The sequence below is a fragment of the Conger conger genome, chromosome 10 (genome assembly GCF_963514075.1).
Source record: "Conger conger chromosome 10, fConCon1.1, whole genome shotgun sequence".
In the NCBI taxonomy this organism is placed as follows: domain Eukaryota; kingdom Metazoa; phylum Chordata; class Actinopteri; order Anguilliformes; family Congridae; genus Conger; species Conger conger.
The window spans coordinates 40,327,791-40,347,790 of record NC_083769.1 but is presented as its reverse complement, the minus strand read 5'-3'; the positions used below and the strand labels follow the sequence as shown (position 1 = coordinate 40,347,790).

Sequence of the window (20,000 nt, the reverse complement as noted above, 5' to 3'; positions counted from 1 at the left end):
GTGCATGTATGTGTATGTGTGTTTGTGTATGCGTGTGTGCGCGTGTCTCTGTGTGTGTGTATGTGTGTGTATGTGTATGTTCCTGTCTGAGTGTGTGTGTGTGTGTGTGTGTGTATGTATGCATGTGTGAGTGCAAGTGTGTGCACGCATTTGTGTGTGTGTGCGTGAGAGAAATTGTGTGTTTTGCCGCTCCTGCATGAGTATGAGTCTCTTTGTGACTGTCTCTACTCCTGTGTGTGTGCGCGCGTTCTTGTCTGTGTGTGTGTGTGTGTGTGCATACCTTCTCTCTTGGGTCATACGGTGTCTCCAGGCCCTGAGCAGTGCTTCTCTCCTGGGTCATACGCTGTCTCCGGCCCTGAGCGGTGCTTCTCTACTGGGTCATACGCTGTCTCCGGCCCTGAGCGGTGCTTCTCTCCTGGGTAATACGCTGTCTCCGGCCCTGAGCAGTGCTTCTCTCCTGGGTCATACGCTGTCTCCGGCCCTGAGCAGTGCTTCTCTCCTGGGTAATACGCTGTCTCCGGCCCTGAGCAGTGCTTCTCTCCTGGGTCATACGCTGTCTCCGGGGCCCTGAGCAGTGCTTCTCTCCTGGGTCATACGGTGTCTCCGGCCCTGAGCAGTGCTTCTCTCCTGGGTCATACGGTGTCTCCAGGCCCTGAGCAGTGCTTCTCTCCTGGGTCATACGCTGTCTCCGGCCCTGAGCAGTGCTTCTCTCCTGGGTCATACGGCGTCTCCAGGCCCTGAGCAGTGCTTCTCTCCTGGGTCATACGCTGTCTCCATGCCCTGAGCAGTGCTTCTCTCCTGGGTCATATGAGCAGTGCTTCTCTCCTGGGTCATACGCTGTCTCCATGCCCTGAGCAGTGCTTCTCTCCTGGGTCATATGAGCAGTGCTTCTCTCCTGGGTCATACGGCGTCTCCGGCTGGCTCTGAGAGCCGTAATTACAGGTTCAGACTGAGAGCCACTCTCTGGAAGGTGAATCATGTAGTGAAAGAATGACATGTTGTTATCAGGCGGGCCGGTAATGTGTGGAGCAGCAGAGTCCTCTGTCTCTCTCCCTCCTGTGCCCGTAGCCCTGCCTGTGTGTGTGTGTGTGGGTGTGTGTGTGTGTGTATTCCTTTGTTTGCTCATCACACAGCCCTCCATTGTGCTAATCAGGAAATGCTCTTGGCGTTTGATTAAGGAAACTCTGCTTTTATTGGCCCCATTATACACACTCCTGTCTATCTGACCATTTCATCTCCGCCACTCACACTTGACTGGCAAGACAATTAATTCACTTGATGGATGGATCAAAGGAAGCCACGAAGGGGGAGGCGGGGGCGGGGGAGGCAAAATGAAATGTAAAAAGTAAAATTGTCCCTGTATTCTAGCAGGCTCGGTGAACAGCACTGTGGAAATGACGCTGTGAACAAAAGCGAGTAGAGATACACTGGAGGCCTTGGGAGGGCTGACTGAAAGCTCACTGTCTCAGGAGAGCAGTGTGTGTTGGCACACAACATCCCCCCCCCCCTCCCCCTCCTTTTCTGTGTTTTTAGGAAGCAGCCATTGGATGTGAGGTTTTGCCAGGGGCCAGAGTTGAGCGTTTGTGGCATGCTTCTGAAACGGTCCTGGTATTGAAACGGTTGTGGTTCCGATACGGTTGTGGTTCTGAAATGGTATTGGTTCTGAACAGTCCTGGTTCTGAATTGGTCCTGGTTCTGAAATGGTCATGGTTCTGAAACGCTCCTGGTTCTGAAATGGTCATGGTTCTGAAATGGTCCTGGTTCTGAAACGCTCCTGGTTCTGAAATGGTCCTGGTTCTGAAACGCTCCTGGTTCTGAAACGCTCCTGGTTCTGAAACGCTCCTGGTTCTGAAACGCTTGTGCATCTCAGCGGTGACACACACGACGGCCTGATACCGGTGTCCGCGGGGGAAGACGCGCCAACAATTCAATCTGGAGATTCAGTGCTTCTCCTCTTAACGCACATCATTCAATATGCAGGCCCCTGTTCCTCCCTTTGAAATACTTTTCTGATTAAAACAAATCACATACGCTCTATTTATTTCCGAGTAGCGTTCGTTCGCTTGTTGCATGCCCTCCCGGGGTGGCTATAAATGCTCACCCTCATTTCCGCTTTTTGAAAAGCGCCCCGGAGCTTTGGGGAAACCCGATTAGGACAGAGATTTACTGATCTGCGCCTCCTCCGGTGCTCATGGCTGCCCTGGACTCCCCGGCCCTCCTGACTGCCCTCTGACGCTCTGTGTATAGAAAAGTCATCCGCACACTGTTGCTGCCGGAGACCGCGCTCTCGATGAGCGATTCTGCATTCCTGGTGTAGGAGGCGGAAGCGGGGCCCTTTTCGTACCGCGCTGCCGTCGGGGGTAATGTAGCTAACGGGGCTGTTGAAGGCACTTTAGAGGCGTTCCGTCATGGCGGGGGTGTGGAGGAGGGAGGCGCCGGGCGTTGGAGGCTGAGTTATCGCCGTGTGAAACCGAGCCTCTCTCGGAACGCGGCGCGGAATACAGAGAGTGCCCCCGGAGCGGAGGCTGCTGGGAGACGCCAGGGGGCCGCTCAGCGCTCCGTACCCTGACCCGCCCTGGACACGGCCTGCCGTCCTCAGCTGGGGGCTTCACCTCGGTCTGTTCTTGGACGGGGGTTTTTAACTGTGCAGACCGGCTCGGGCTGGCTGATGGAAGCGGATGAGGAATGTGCACACACGCTCATACACACTCACACACACGCACGCACGCACACACACACACACATACACACACACACACACACTCATGCAGGCTCTCACTCACGCTCACTCACGCTCACACTCACGCACACACATACACTCACATACGCTCACGCACACCTACACACACACATACACACATGCTCACACACACGCACACGCTCACACACATACACACACATACACACACACACACACACACACACACTCATGCAGGCTCTCACTCACGTTCACACACACTCACACTCACGCAGACACACACACACACACACACACACGCTCAAACACATACTCACACACACACTCACACACATACTCACACACTCACACATATGCATGCTCACACACATACTCACACACACACACATATGCATGCTCACACATGCACACCTGCACTCACACATATACACATGCTTGAACACACACACACACACACACGCACACACACAGTAAATCACAGTGTTATGTAGTGCAGCCCAGTAAAGTCTTTTAAAATCTCTTATTCTCGTTGTGTCTCTAAAATGAACATGAAGAAGCCATTCTGTGCTGGAGAGGCTGCGGGCAGTTCGTAAGTGTAGTTGACTTCATTGTTTAACTAGCATTAGCACATTGGGGACCCTGTTCCCTGTTCCTCCTCTGTCGATGCCTACCTAGCCCTGGATCCGTCTAACCTCCTGGAAAATGCAAAGCACGTCTGAAAGTGCTTCTGCTTAGCCACCAGTTCCCTGGCCCACCAGCCCAACAAAAAAGTCTTAAACATGACTGTATTATTCCTGATGGCTGGACTATTTCACACAGGCCTGCTTTCATACAGTTGTGTCATACTGGATATGGCTGAATGTTTTATGACCTTCGGGTGTTTATGCTCCCCAGGAGCTGACTGTAGCTCAAACTGAACATGATTAGTTTCTGTGCCTGCTGTTTCCCCATTCCTGCAGTCACTATGGCAATCTGGATTCTGCTTCTAGCGCAGTGTTCTGGCACTTCTGTAAAACTCATATTTTGACACTGGTTTGATACAAATAAAAGGCTTTTGCTTTTTTCTTGGATTGTAAGCTTGTATAAGACCTTTTTTTTTTTTTTTTTAAACCTTCTATTTCTAAACAGAAAGCAGTCTTTCACGGTTAAAGATCCAGCACAAGCACAAACCGTCAGGTCTTAATACTTGCACAAAAAAGTGCATAAGTGCATAGCAAGCTTTAGCTCAGCTGACATTTGCAATGTTTTGTTATCCTGATAACCGTTCTTACTGCGCCCAGTACAGGAGGACGTGGTATTGTCCTGTTGGAGGTCAGTTTCTTGCGTACGTAACGTGGCGGTTTGCAGTAGAAGCAGTCCGCAGCGAGACCCATTAGTGGCTCTGAATCTGTAATTAAGTTGAACTGAACGGACATCCGTGTCAGACTCACGCTGTGTTTAGAAATTACAGTTTAACATCAAAAGCGCATTTTTGTATTTTTCTGTGGAGAAAATAATCTTACATCTGTGTGGGGCGGCTTTTTGGCTTAATTAACTGCGGAAAAGAGTGGCTTTTTAAGAGCTCGCTATCTCAAGCCAGATACAGGAAAATGAACCCTGGAAAGAGAGAGCGTTTTCTCGCACTGGGTTGTGTGGAGGACTATGCACGCTGTGAGATCACCCAGGAGGAATGAGGTTGGCTGCGCAGAAACACGCACTCGTAGCACGGGGAGAGAGCAGCCCCAGCGAGCTGCAGGAAGTGGAGCTGACACGCATGGCAGAGAGACGCACCGCTAGCTCTGCCGGGCCGCCGTAATTAGACACATCCTTTCTCTCCGTGTTTACGCTGCGAGCGAGAAATGTTTTCCCTCCCTTTCATCTCCCCGCTCCGTCTGTAAAAGGCGCTTTTATTTTAATCGTATGTGCCTTTGCTCATTGAGAAAGCTCCGAATGTGTAATTAAATCACATTACAGTCCAATAAATACTTGTTTAACATGGCAGTTGAGGCTGTTGCTCTAATATCCTTCGCATGTTTACAGCCGTCCTGGTTTCGCTCGGTAGTTTGATGGGATTTAAGCGTTGTGAAATGCATCTGAATGTCCCTTTGTGGGATGATGCGTCTGCTCCGGGGCAGTGGTAGACGTGTGTGATCAGACCCTGTGGTCTCTTGATTTTAGTGTGCAGATGTGAAGGTTCTGTGCTGATCCTGATGCTCACAGCGCAGTGCTAACTGCTCCGGCCCGGACTGGAAACCCATCAGCCCAGTCCGAGAGCCGTGCAGCGGGGGTTAGGACGTGCGCTCAAATAGAGGGGAATGGTGCCTTGTGGGATAGCAGCGGAGGTCTGGGTTCCTCCTCGTCTCACAGGAAGCACAGAATGGCCCTTTTGATGGTGAAAGAGAGGCGTAAAACCTGCCTGCAGGTTTTTGGGAACAAATAAAAAGACGAGTGTTTGTTCCCGGAGGTTTTGAAACGAACGAGGGGCCAAACAAGCCGAAACTGCTTTTGCAGGAAGTTGTGAAAGGTTTAACGTGTTAATGGGGCTTTCGCGGTGGACTGAGTGTACGTCGAGTATTCAGCCTCTGAGCTGAGGGAGGGTGAGAACGCTCTGATCTGAACACCCCTTTTTCAATGCGTCTAAATGGCGGAGTTTGGCTGGTGGTTTCAAAAAACAATCCGCTTGTGCCAATGTTTATCAGAGGAGGTGTTCAGTATTCATTTCTGCTTTCAATAAATATGTATGCACAAGACGGATCGGTCTAAACCGGCCAAATTTAGCTCTGCAGGGAATAGTCAAATGAACCCACTACTGTTTTTAAATCCATGTATTTAATGCAGCAGAAGTTCAACTGGAAGTGCTTTGAGCACCATAGGCCTGTGGGACTGAAGTAGCCTCACCCCTCTCGGTCGGTTTAAACCGGTTTGGCTTCAATACGAAGCCTGAGCTGGGCTAGCCTGTGTACAGGAGAACCACTGACACGAACCGTGTTGTGTAAACAGAGTCTGTGCGAACTCAAACGCCGGGCTGTGTTTTTCACGTTTCATGCGTTTGGGTGATTAATGCGGTCATCTACGCAGAACATTAAAAATTTAACATTTTCATCAACACAGAAAATGAAAAAAGCCTTTACTGTGGCTTTTCATACGTCTTCATCTACGCGTCCAAAGTTATAAAACAGACCGTATTTATCTTCAATACCCTGGAAGTGAAGAAAGGAGTAACTGCCCTTTTCAAACGCAGAATGACTTCTGAAATGTTCCCAGCTGTAAAAAGCCTGAGGTTGCGTTTGGGTTAAAACGCTGCTGTGGTAACACGAGTGTGACTAACTTAACAATAATGTTAGGACTAGATTTGTAACAGTGTTCAAAGAAACGGTTTTCCCAAAAAAGCTACACGTCTTTATGGCCACCCTATCATCTAAAATAGTTTGGGAGGCCAGTGTTCATGGGAAAGACATGCACGATTCCGGGGCTAACATCGCTCTCAATTTCCTTTTGCTCAATCCAGGCTAATTTCGCTGCATTTGAGGTTTTTCTGAAAAGCCTGCGTTTAATCTGTTCCAGTCACATATTCATCACAAAATAATTATCTGAGAAATCGCTTACAGGATCTGCAATATCTTAAAATGACCGTTTTCGTAATTTTCTGTTTGGCGTTTGGATTTCTTCATGTCCCTGCGGTCCAAACGGCCTGCAGATTGTTTGTGTTGCTGGCGGTTTTGTGAAATGAAATATGCGGACCGCTTATGACCACAGCTATGCTTTTGCAGAGTGTTCTGCATTGTTTTCATCATGGGTTTTTGTACGGTCTCTCTTTAAGCCATTAAACCAGCGGCGACGGCCCGCGTTTATTTACCCATACTTAGCAGCTCTGATTAAAATGACAGGGGAACTGGTGTCAGTGAGGGAAATGGGAACGGCACGGGGCGGGAGAAGTGGGGAACGCTGGAAGTAATGGAAACCCGCGTCGTGCCCGTTACGAGGATTCACTGACGGGGGATTGAGTGCTCGCTCTGCGAGAGAGAGGCTCGTGTTTCTGTGGAATCCGCTGTGTTTAAACGTCCTGGCTCGCACCTCCAGCTCAGCGGGGAGGGGCAGCGGGTGAAATGAGGTGCTGTGGGCTGAACGCCCCCCCGGCCTCCTCCTCTCCCCCCCCCCCGGACCTCCTCCTCTCCCCCCTCCCCCCGGACCTCCTGCTCTCCCAACCCCCCCACCTCCTCCTCTCCCCCCACCCGGACCTGCTCCTCTTCCCCCTTCCTCTCCCTCCCCCAAACCCCCTTTCCCCCCCGGCCTCCCCAGACCCCCTCCTCTCCCTCCCCCGGACCCCCCCCTGGACCTCCTCCTCTCCCCCCGCCAGACCCCCTCCTCTTCCCGGGCCTCCTCTCTCTCTCCCCCCGCTGGGCTCCAGTGGACGTCGCGCGCGAGTGGATTTTCCCGCCGTCTCGCGGGGCTCTACCCGGGGATATGGCGGCCGCTTAGCGCCAGAGCCTCCTGCAGAGTCAGCAGGTTTCCCCTCTGAAACAACAGCCCCCAAAATGGAGGCCTGCAGGGAGGGCTGTGGTCACAGACTGTGTACGAAGAACAGATTATACCCCTATACGACACCCAGGCTAACGCTACCGGAGGCTCTGAAGGCTAGCGTACGTGCTGGACTTTGACGTGTAGTTTAGAAGGCTAAATGGCTGTTTTTGGCGTGGGTCACAGCCGTGGGTTGCGGGCTGACGTGTGGCCCTCGGGCTGTTTCTCCAGGAGAGCGGCTCTGGGAGCTCTTTGGAGGGCCCCAGAGTGGTCAGGAAGCGGTTGGCTAACCGTTTGAGAAGGCTGCAGCATTGGCATTCCTATTGGGCGAAAATGAAGCCAAAACCATGACTGAAGTGAAAAAGAGATTTTATGTGGTTGCCATGTCCGTGATATTGCCCACAAGCCTCTGCACAGTGTGAGGGGCAGATAGACACAAGATGGTGCCCAGCTTCCTTACATTCCCCAACTCATTTTATGCCCTGTGTTTTTCCCTCTTTTTAGTGGCAGTTGTTGAAGGACTTTTGTCCTTCAGTGTGTGGTGTTTTCACCAGTGATATTGTAGATACACACACACACACACACACACACGCGCGCGCACGCACGCTCACAGAGTGTTTTCACCAGTGATATTGCAGATACACACACACACACACACACACACACGCATGCTCACAGAGTGTTTTCACCAGTGATATTGCAGATACACACACACACACACACGTGCGCGCACGCTCACAGAGTGTTTTCACCAGTGATATTGCAGATACACACACACACACACACACACACACGCATGCTCACAGAGTATTTTCACCAGTGATATTGCAGGCTGTGTCCCGAATCCCGCGTGCTCCAGGTTCGGTAATCAGAATCGGTGCCGTCATCGGCGACCTGTCCCTGCGTAGGGTAGGGGGTGAGGGGGTGAACGGGCGCTGGAGGGGCTAGGGGGGCACGGGTGAACGGGCGCTGGAGGGGGTGAGGGGGTGAATGGGCGCTGGAGGGGGTGAGGGGGCGCTGGTGGGGGTGAGGGGTGGAGGGGGTGAACAGGCGCTGGGGGGGGTGAACGGGCACTGGGGGGGGTGAACGGGCACTGGAGGGGGTGAACGTGCGCTGGAGGGGGTGAGGGGGTGAACGGGCGCTGGAGGGGGTGAGGGGGTGAACGGGCGCTGGAGGGGGTGAACAGGCGCTGGGGGGGGTGCAGGGGTGCAGACCGCCATCGCAGAGCGGCGCCTGGGTTGCCCGTGACGACAGAAGCAGCTGCCCTGCCAGGCGGGGGTCACTCTGCAGATGACAGGCTGCCAGCGAGGAGTGTTGTTGTCAACAGCGCCACTTCCCCTGCCAAAAAACCTCCCCACCCGCCCCCTGCCCCTGCCCCCCACCCCCACACCACCCTACCAACAAGTCTTTTATTCCACACACCTCCCTGTTCTGCCCTCTCTTTCTCTCCTCCTCCTCTCTTCACCCTTTCTCTCCGCTGCCCTCTCCCTGTTTGTTGTGGCTGCCAGGTTTGGCTCTGCAGAAAGTCTGTGACTCTGTCTTTATTTACTCCATAAAAGGCTGACATTGGGGAGTGAGTGAGTCCGTCCCAGCTACAGTCATGTGACATAGCTGTCTGTGCGCGATTGGCCCATTGGCTGTGGTCTGCTCTCTTATTTATCGTAGTTCTACGGGGTTTTCCTGCCCTTGTCTTCTGTAGAGGTTATTTTCCGTGACTCTGGAGGGCGAGAGCAGCTCTCTGTGCTCTGTCCTCTCTGTGGGGGGGGCTTTGGGTTTAAAAAGGGAGTTTGGGTTTAAAAGGGGTGAGTGAAACCCGAGGTAACGTCTCTGTGTGGATGTAGGCCTCTGAACCGGACTCCATCCCCCAGAATGCCCCACTGCGGGCGGGAGCTCTTTCTAAGTCCCGTCAGCTTCGCACTGACCGCAGCCTTTAGCGCTGGTGTTCGCAGGGGTGCAGGAATAACCCGCTGTGATTGAGATTGAGCTGAAACACTGATGTAAGGGGAATCCCTGCCCTGTAGGCCTCACATCCAGTCAGACTGGCCGTGGTTTGTGTGGGATGGCAGCGCGGTGGGGAGTCTCGTTCGGGCGCGCGTGTGGGAGAACCCTCGCTGAACCCCGCTGGTGAGGTGAGCCGGCCAATAGGGCGAGAGGCTTGATGTTTGTGTGTATAACGCAGGTCAGTCTCAGGCTATCAGTGATGTGTTCTCGTGCTCCTGTATTCATTCTGGACGGGGTGAACTGAACGGTATTACCCAGAAACCCCTTCTCTATCCCCCTCAGGATGAGAGGTGTGCGGTTATGTGAGGTTTAGCAGCCGAGCTCCTTTTTAAAGCTCCCAATTCCTACACCTTTCCAGTGTTTTATTTTAGCTCTTGATATCTAGAAGATGACGTTTGTGTGGTTTTAAGTACAATCTGTATCCAGTCTAATTCTTCAGTGCCTCATGAGCGTTTTGTTGTCATATGACAACTTCCCAACAGCCCTTTTAAATACGGATTGTGTGGATTTCTTCGGGGACAGTGCATTTTGACACTTTCACAATGTTTTCATCGCACCTTCAACTCCTTTTAAATCCGCATAGCGAGGGAGCTATAATTTTCCACAGTACGCGACCGTTAATTGAATAACGTCGCGTTCCCTCTCTCCCTCTCTCCTCGGCAGCTCTTGTGACAGCGCGGGGTTGCTGGTGAGGCCGAATTCTTCCTGGATCTGAGCGGTAAATTCAGAAGACTGAAGCCCAGGCTGACCGTCTACCTTTCACGGAGGCCCTGCCGTGAGAGGACCGAGGAAGGCACCTGGCGCATCATGAGCGGCGACAAGGAGAAGGACAAGGAGCGCGAGAGGGAGCGGGAGCGCGACCGCGAGCGGGACCGCGAACGCGACCGCGACCGGGACAAGAGGGAGCGCGCGCGGGAGGGGGAGAGCGCCCGGCCGCGACGCAGCTGCACGCTGGAGGGCGGGGCGCGGAACTACGCCGAGAGCGACCACAGCGAGGACGAGGACCAGGAGGCGGCCGGCGCCGCCGAGGAGGCCTCCCGCAAGAGCAAGAAGAAGACGCCCAAGAAGAAGAGCCGCTACGAGCGCACCGAGAACGGGGAGATCACCTCCTACGTCACCGAGGACGAGAGCGTGTACCGGCCCGGAGGTGAGCTGCTCCTACCGTCCGCTGCTACGTACACACACTGTACACATACACTATACACACACACACAGGTACACACACACACACACACACACACTATACACATATACACACTCACACACACACACACGCACACACACGCACACACACACTATACACACACACACACGCACACACACGCACTATACACACACACGTACACATACACTATACACACACTATACACACACACACACTGTACACATACACTATACACACACTCTCACACGTATACACACACACACACTCACACACACTCACACACACACACACACACACACACACACACACACACACACACATACACTATACACACACACACACACACTGGACACACACACGTACACATACACTATACATACACTATACACACACACACACTGTACACATACACTATACACACACTCTCACACGTATACACACACACACACTCACACTCACTCACACACACACTCACACACATACACGCACACACACACACACACACATACACACACACACGCACACACTCACGCACACACACACACACTCACACTCACGCACACACACACACACACACGCACGCACGCATACACTCACACACGCACGCACGCACGCATACACTCACACACACACTCACACACATACACACACACACACACACACACATACACGCACATTTGCGCAGTTCCTCTCACAGACACACACACACACACACACACACACACACACTCTGATTTATCTCGTTCTGTGGAAATTGCCCATGTCCACCTGCTGGACTCTATGGAGGGAAAGTCCCGGTGAGGGCTAATGCTGTGTGAAATCTGCACCAGATTAACTGGGCTTTGCCCCCCCCCGTGTTATTACATTCCTGGAATTCTGCTGCCGGAATGACCCCCCACTGCTGGGCAGTGATTTTGGGAATTACACTGTTTGATGTGTCACTGGGAAAAGCACTAGATATCGCTGGGAGCCGAGACCTCCATCTAAAACAAGCTGACATTTTCACAATCGCTAAAGCCACATTCTTTACGGCCGGGGCTGGTGTTCGCAGGCCCCCGTTGTAACAGGCTTCCACCCAGAGCTCATATATTACATGTGGCATGAATTACCCGACAGGATTTTCTTTTAAGGAGAGATTATGGCGATCCCACCTGCGGGCTCGGGAAGAGGCCGGATCTTCAGGGAACGGCGGCTTTTTTCCGCTCTGGATGTCTGAGAGTGCCCCTGCTGGGACTGCGTTATTACCGATGCAGATGGAGGCTGAGAGAGGGTAACCTTTACAGAGTGAGCCGTGAACACAGAGCTCTTATAAACCACTGGAGCCTCGTGCGGGGGGAGGGGGGAGGGGGGAGGGAGAGGCAGAGCAGTGCATCATGGGCCTTCAGCTCCGGTCCCTCTCTGGGCCGACCTTTCCCTCTCCTGCCCTGCACCGAAAGGTCAAGTAGGATCGCAGTCACCACGCTCAGCTTCCTAATGCAGAGGCAGAGGAAATTACTGCTGGTGTGCACTTTCCCCCCCCGTCTCCTGTTAACTGCTGGGGGGGACGTTTTTCAGCGCTGTAAGATGGAGCGTGTGTTAAACGTTCCTCAGCGCTATAAGATGGAGAGTGTGCTCAATGTTATTTAATACTGTAAGATGGAGGGTATGTTAAACGTTCTTCAGCGCTGTAAAATGGAGATGCGTTCAATGTTATTTAACGCTATACAATGGAGTCTGTGTTAAACGTTATTTAACGCTGTAAGATGGAGCGTGTTAAACGTTCCTCAGCGCTGTAAGATGGAGCGTGTTAAACGTTCCTCAGCGCTGTAAGATGGAGCGTGTGTTAAACGTTATTTAACGCTATACGATGGAGCCTGCGTTAAACGTTATTTAACGTTGTAAGCTGGTGCGTGTGTTAAACGTTCCTCAGCGCTGTAAGATGGAGCGTGTGTTAAACGTTATTTAACGCTATACGATGGAGCCTGCGTTAAACGTTATTTAACGTTGTAAGCTGGTGCGTGTGTTAAACGTTCCTCAGCGCTGTAAGATGGAGCGTGTGTTAAACGTTCCTCAGCGCTGTAAGATGGAGCGTGTGTTAAACGTTCCTCAGCTCTGTAGGATGGAGCCTGCGTTAAACACCTGAGTTTTGTCTTTGTGCATTCGGGCTGTGTAATCGGGTGCTGAATTGAGCGGATCCTTAGTGTCACCTTGTGTAGTCAATGCAAATAAACGAGTGTTGTTGTGGAGAATACAGAATTCATCAATGTTTTTTTAAAGGTGATTAAAAGCTCAGAATAAAAAAGGAATAAATAGGCGGTTATTGGTATTTCTATTAAAAAAAGAAAAAATTTATTTACATTTTGTTTGAAATGGGGGTACATTGTATTTGTCGATTCAAACCTACAGTAGCCCTAAATTAACAGTATTTCCCCTAAAGCTCTACACATATTCTATATATAGGTGACAATGACTGTCATCACTTTCATATGCTTTTTGTGGCAGCAAACCTAACATCGACCACCAACCGGAGAGTTGAGTGATATCTCAAGCTCTCTGGCCAGCTTGTGAATTAGCAGGAATGAGACCGCTCCCATTGTAAAAACACTTGATGGCTTTTCTAATAATTAGTTTTAGCCATGCTCAGTTATGTAATTTTATTATGCGGCCGAAGTTGGATTCGATTACGTTCTTCAATTTTGCATTAACACGCTGTTTGCATCGTTTGAGAGCAATCCGTTGGCTTAAGCATTTTTAACGTGGCTAAAAGCCTGTTATTGTAACCATGACAATGCCCCATGTCATAATGTCCAATCTTAAGTCTGGGCTGCTATTGAATTCATATTGATTTCATCCGTCAAATCCCTGTGGGCTAAATGCGCGCTCTGCATATTCGGCAGCATGTGCGGCCGCCCCTTCCTCTTTTGTGGCGGTTTTCTGGAGAGCCGCCGCAATCAGATTTGATTTGAGTGGCTTAAGCAGGCACAAAGCCCGGATTGGATTAAGCTTCGGTAAATGTTAAATCCCTTTATTTTCGTCTAGTGACACACAATGACCACCAACCGCCCAGCCCCCCCCCCCCCTCCCCAGAGAAGGGTGGACACAGAGAAGGGGGCGCGGAGAAGCGCCCCTCGAAAGCCTTTCGACACCAGACCGAACGTGACGGATACGCGGAAGACTTTTCAAACGTGACGGGGAGGGAGAAAGCGAAGCACCGTGCTCCAGGACTGCTGCGTAGCTGCTTATCTGGGGAATGAGTGGAAGGTGTGGGTCAGCAGCATCGATCCGGGCTGCAGCGTTAGCGCGTTCGCTAACGCTGCTGCAGTCTGAGAGGTGGCGTACGGGAGGCTGGCCATTTGTATTGCAGGCAGGTGTGCTGTAGGAGCCGGGCCAGCCGCGCGGATCGATCGGGCCTTTGAGCAGCGCTCCTCCGGCCCGCTCCCTGTGGTGCTGTGGAGATACACTGCACACAGCCGCATTATGGATCCGCAGACCAGCTTATAAGCACACTCTCCGCCCGAGATCGATACGCCCCGGCTCTGCTCAGCCCAGCCCAGCCCAGAGCAGGGCTGGCCTTCTGCTGTCCCCTCTCCAAGAGCCCCCCCTCCCCCTCTCCTCAAAACCCCCCTCACACACTCTCCTCAAAACCCCCCCCACACACTCTCCTCAAAACCCCCCCCACACACTCTGTACAGCCTCACCTCTGGGGACAGACGTCCTCTGCATCTCTCCCTCTCTCTCTTTCTCTCTCTCTGTCTGTACCCTTTCCCTCTCTCTCCCTCTCTCTCTCTACCCTCTCCCTCTCTCTTTCTCTCCCTCTTTCTCTCTGTCTCTTTGTGTGTCTCTCTATCACTCTCCTTTTTCCCCTCCCTCTCTGCTTCTTTATCTATCTATCTCCCTCTCTCATTCTGCTTCTCTCATTCTCACTCTGTATCTCTGTCTATCTCTTACCCTCTTTCCGCCTCTTTCCCCCTCTTCCTCCCTCCACCCCCTCTCTCTCTCCTTCCCCCGCTCTCTCTCTGTCCTGCCCTCTCTCCCTCCCTCTCTCTCCCCCCCTCCCTCTTCCTCCCTCCCTCTCTCTCCCCCTCTCTCTTCCTCCCTCCCCCCCCTCTCTCTGTAATGATAAAAGGGGAGGTTGAGCGTGAGCAGTTGCCTGGAGTGATGCAGGTATAAATGAGCCTGTGTTTACTGTGGCTGTGCCTGGTGAGGTGATGGAGGGGTTATGAGGGCCTGGTCCTCTGGCCCTGCAGACGTTTCCCACAGAGCGACCTCCCTCTGCTGTCCCAGCATGCTCTGGGTGTCTGTACAGCTGTCATCTAATTACGCTGCTTCCCACAGGGTCTGTGTTACCGTCAGCTGCACAAGAGAGCGGTCACTCCTTCTGCGTCTGTCACACACACGCACACGCACACGCACACGCGCACACACACACGCTCACACACACACACACACACACACGCATACACACACACATACACTCACACGCTCACACACACACATACACACGCATACACACACACACACACACACACATATATACACATATACACACGCATATGCATACAAATGCACACACGCACTCACAGGCACAAGCACAACCATACACATATGAATGCACACACACACACACACACACACACACATACACGCACACACCAGACGACAAGGGACTCTCATGATTTTTATGTCCGCCTCTAAATGACTGCCTGGCTGGGTGTAAAAACAGAATTTATTCAAAGTGGAATGATGCAGGTTAAAAAAAACCCTGCTGCTGTATTTGCCTGATTGATGCAGTTCTAACAGAGCAGAATTAGAGGTGTTGACTGCAGTCTCTCTGGTCTGAAGGGACCCACACCGTGATGGCTGTGATTAGGGTAATGGCACTCTGGGCCTGCCCAAAGCACGCTCCGTGTCTAAAGTCATGTATTTTTCAGGGTCTGAACCCCCCCCCGCGCACAGTGCATCATGGGAGTCCCTCCCCCCTCAGGACGCGCGGCTGGAGGCTGCGTTAATGCTGCAGGAGGGGTCGTCTCTGAGCGTCTGTCTCCCGGGATGAGGCGTTGGCGTTTACACGCCGGTGCGTTTGCACGCCGGTGCGTTTGACGGCGGTGCGTTTGCACGCCGGTGCTTTAGCCGTGCGCTACAGCAGCACCGATGGCGGGAACGGCACTGTGTGAGTTTTAGCGCCCGGGCTGCGTCGCGTCGCTCTGCCTAACGTCCTCCGCGCTGTCATTTCTCCGTCCGTGTAATGAATTCCTCTCAGATTTCAATCACATGCTACTGAAGGGGTGTCCTCCACCCCCCCCACAAAGCGGCCCCTACCTGTCTGACAAGATGGCTGACGTAAATTGTGCCCAGCCGGGACCTTCCATAGGCTGGTGTCACCTGCCCTGGTTAGCGTTAGCGTTAGCTGAACGTGTGGAGGTCTCGCAGTGGGAGGCTCCTCACCCTGCGATGTGTGGTTTGTCACATTTGAGCGCGCCGGTCGATGCGTGTGGAGCTGGGAGATGAAAATAAGGGCGTTTTTTTCACAATGAGCCGGCCCGTCCGCAGCGCTGAGTGCTGCTGTGACTGGGATTGGCTCTTTTGAACTCTAACCACCTGGCGGTGGCCAATTAGAGAAGTGCTACTGACTGCAGCTACTGCTTCTGTCAAAGGGGCCTGTGCTCCTGTCCCAGGGAGACTCAGCGGGTGCAGAGGGCCTGTGCTCCTGTCCCAGGGAGACTCAGCTGGTGCAGAGGGCCTGTGCTCCTGTCCCAGGGAGACTCCGCTGGTGCAGAGGGCCTGTGCTCCTGTCCCAGGGAGACTCAGCTGGTGTAATTCGCAGCAAGTGGTTGAGAGATTTGATGTAATCTGGTCTGGAGTATTTTCTCGGGCTGCAAAGAGGGGCCCTGTTATCTGCCGAGCGTGAATAAGGCTCATGAAAAAAGGGCCGGGACACAAGGGGTGCGTTATGGGTCAGATGAAACGCAACGGGTGCGTAATGGGTCAGATGAAACACAACGTATACGTATTGGGTCAGATGAAACCCAACGGGAGAATAATGGGTCAGATTAAGCACAACGGGTGCATAATGGGTCAGATGAAATGCAACGGGTGCATAAGGGGTCAGATGAAACACAACGGGTGCGTAAGGGGTCAGATGAAACGCAACGGGTACGTAATGGGTCAGGTCCCGGGTGAATCGGTCGGAAAGGGTACGGTGCGGGGCCCAGAACTCGCGACGCGTTCACGTTTCTCTCAGAGAATATGGCCCCCGCTCAGCTGCAGCAGGAAGTGAGGGGGAGGAGTCTGATTTTGGCCGCTAGCACCGTTCTAGGGCTAACCAGAGCGCACCGTCTGTGCCCCCCAAAGCTTAATTAGCCCTGCTTAATTAGCGGGTGGACCGGCTAACGTGCTACCGCTGTGCCTGGGGTTAGCACACTTCCTCTCAGTTACTGTGCAAGTACAGTCATTTCTGAAACAAAATGGCTGACCGAGTGAATGACTGGCCTTTACGCTGTTGAAGAGAACAGGTGTGGGCCACACATTCCAAATGTTTTTAGTTTTTACACATCCCAGGTGCGCTTTTAAGGCCTGCGAATTGATTCGTTACTGTGGAGGAGCCAAACCTCCCGTATTTGGGAATGTAATCTGATGTCTGAGAGGCTGTTTGTAACTCCACCGCACGAACGGTCTGGTAGCGTTTAAGAGAGAAGATTCCGGCAGAACGAAGTCTTCAGCCTTTGATTTGTTTGCGTTACTCATGAGTTCCCTCGATTTCTTGTCTGTTTGTTTGTTTATTATTTATTGCATCATATGTGGGGGAAATGTCGTCTGAGAATGTAGCTGCTCACAGGGAAATGCTTTTCTGTCTCCTCCCTCACCACCTCTTCCTCCTCCTTGTTACCTCTCCCACACCCACGGCTGACTGATAAATAAAAAAATAATAATCCAGACGTTACCTAACAAACGTTTGGCTAATTTGCCTGTGTGCGCTGTGGCGACTGAAAGGAGGGCTCGTTTGCAGAGGGAGGTAAAACAGGTTCCCCCTCTTTACGGGGGAAGGTGTGTTTTAAATTAGCCGCGCTTGACTGGCGGCGGAGAATGGCTCTCTGAGCCAGTCACAGCCGAGGGCCCTCCCCCCCCTCGTCCCGTCCCTGGTGAATATTCATGAGCTCCAGCCGGGAGTGACAGTGCATTAAGCCGTAATGGCCGGGGAGAACGATGGCGTTTCGGGCGGGGATACAGTTCTGTGTCCCGTCGCTGCGGGAGGACACCGGCTCCGTCGTAGATATCAAACTGGGGAATGAACCGGGGGGCTTTGCGTAACGGAAATGTAGTTGGCTCTCCAGAAACACCCACCCGCCCCTTCTGTCTCAGAGCTGCGGAGCTGAGCTGGGCTGGTTTAGAGAGGGGCGCGCACAAAAGACCCGAAGCGCAACGGTCCCCCCCCTCCTCCTCTCTCCCCTCCCCCCCTCCCAGCCTCGTACCCTTGAGCCCCGGCTCTTATCCGGTCCCCGGGGGTGATGGAGAGGAACACTTTCTTATCACACAACGCCTTAAATGTGTAACAGATTGGCAGTTTTAAAGGGCTGCACTTTAACCACATAACTCACATCATAAAGCACAGAACCGCGGGCGCTAAGGGCCTCGGAGAAACGGCAGACCGGCAATTAAAACCCGGCCTACACCCGTCGCACAGGTTTACTGTAATTGCGCACAATATTTCTGCTGTTTGTTTTAAGATTGCTTTTACCGCCCTTCACGGTGCTTCAGAGAGGCTGTAAAATTGTCAGCGGCAGCTCGGAGGAAGCCCGCTGAGACTGAACACACACAAGCCTTCCAGCGAGAACCGAGAATTTACAGGGGTAGATACAATTAAAGCGCACTGAAAACGCACTGGGAACTTGCAGCCGCTGTTATTGACAGGTAATTAACGTTATCAGGTGGTGGCTAGATCTCATCATAAAAATGTGATCTCGCACACACACAAAAACACAAAATCACAAAAACGCAGACACACATAACGCACACAAACAACACATTTATATTATATACTATTATATATATTTTTTTTAAACAATTTTTTTCGGCGGGTGTATATTTGTCTGTCTACATTTTGTTGGCATGTTTTGTTGTTTAGCTGAAGTAAAATACTTAAATATAGACTAATTATCTTTTTTTTTTTTCTTTGTAGCTCAATGTGTTGTTTGGCTTTTGTTGAGAGCAGTGCTATCAGGCGTCAACTGTGCCCTAAACCACCTAATTTACTAATTAGCTTATTATCTGAATCTGTAAAATAACTAGTGAATTCAGGACGTGTAGGACACAGTAGGCGCTAAAACCCGCAGACACTGCGGCCTACAGGACATGGAGTTGAGCAGCGCCGGTTTAGAGGGAGGCCCCAGTCCGCCCTAAAAGGAATGCTCTTGTTAGGTTCAGGGGCGCTAATCCGGGGGTAGCGTGCTAAGTCCCCCCCCCCCACAGATATTGATGCGCCTGGTTGAAACGTGTCATCTCATTTCATTTAAATGAGTCTCTTTTGTTCCTCCCCCCCTCCTCCTCTTGACGAATGGCGTGTGGCCCCCGCGGGTCACACGGGGGGAGGTGATGGATATTTTCATTTATTTTATCTTGTACGCGACCGGGGCGCTGGGTTGAGCGGCCGCCCGCGCCCCAACGCCCCGCGTCCGTCACGCAGACGTCTCACTGACAGCGCTTAAAAAAAAAAAAGAAATATCCTTCATTCAAATTGCCACTGATAAGCCCACCCCGTATGTCTGAGATTTCTATAAAAATGGCCTTTGTGGGGTTTTTTTTTCAAACGGCGTTACACAAATGGCCTGGGATGTGCGAGAGCGATTTAAATCCTTTCATTGCCGGCTGCCCGAGAAGAGATCAAGAGAAGGAGATCAATGACCGCGGCGATAAACACAAATAAATAAAACCGTGTGGAGAGTGACGGGCTGAAAGGGCTCTAATGGAGCTGTCGGGAAAGGGCTCGTGCCGCGGCGGTGTTTTTCCCTGCCTGATCCGGGGCTCCTCTCCTCGTGAGTGAACCGCCGACGCTAAGCGCTAACCGCCGACGCTGTCAGAGTGCGGGCTGTGAGCTTTCACACGGGGGTGAAGGTGTTACGGTGCAGGGTATGAACTTTCACATGGGGGGTGAGGATTCTATAGTGCGGGCTATGTGCTTTTCACCCGGAGGTGTGGGCGTTGGAGTGCAGGGTATGAGCTTTAACACGGGGGTGTGGTTGTTAGAGTGCAGGGTATGAGCTTTAACACGGGGGTGAGAATGTTAAGAGTGCAGGGTATGAGCTTTAACACGGGGGTGCGGTTGTTGGAGTGCAGGATGTGAGCTTTCATACAGGGGTGTGGTTGTTAGAGTGCAGGCTGTGAGCTTTCACACAGGGGTGTGGTTGTTAGAGTGCAGGGTATGAGCTTTAACACGGGGGTGCGGTTGTTAGGTGCAGGGTATGAGCTTTCACACAGGGGTGTGGTTGTTAGAGTGCAGGGTATGAGCTTTCACACAGGGGTGTGGTTGTTAGAGTACAGGGTATGAGCTTTCACACAGGGGTGTGGTTGTTAGAGTGCAGGGTATGAACTTTCACACAGGGGTGCGGTTGTTAGAGTGCAGGGTATGAGCTTTCACACAGGGGTGTGGTTGTTAGAGTGCAGGGT

At 52.2% G+C, this 20,000-nt stretch overlaps 1 protein-coding gene across 1 annotated transcript in view; it reads left to right on the top strand.

Moving 5' to 3' along the window:
- LOC133138664 (arginine-glutamic acid dipeptide repeats protein-like) overlaps positions 1 to 20,000 on the top strand; it is a 184,190-nt gene that overhangs the window by 68,391 nt on the left and 95,799 nt on the right. The window contains exon 3 of the mRNA XM_061257599.1: positions 9,860 to 10,343. Coding sequence (XP_061113583.1) covers positions 10,004 to 10,343 — 340 coding nt within the window. The 5' untranslated portion in view covers positions 9,860 to 10,003. The remainder of the gene's footprint in view (positions 1 to 9,859; positions 10,344 to 20,000) is intronic.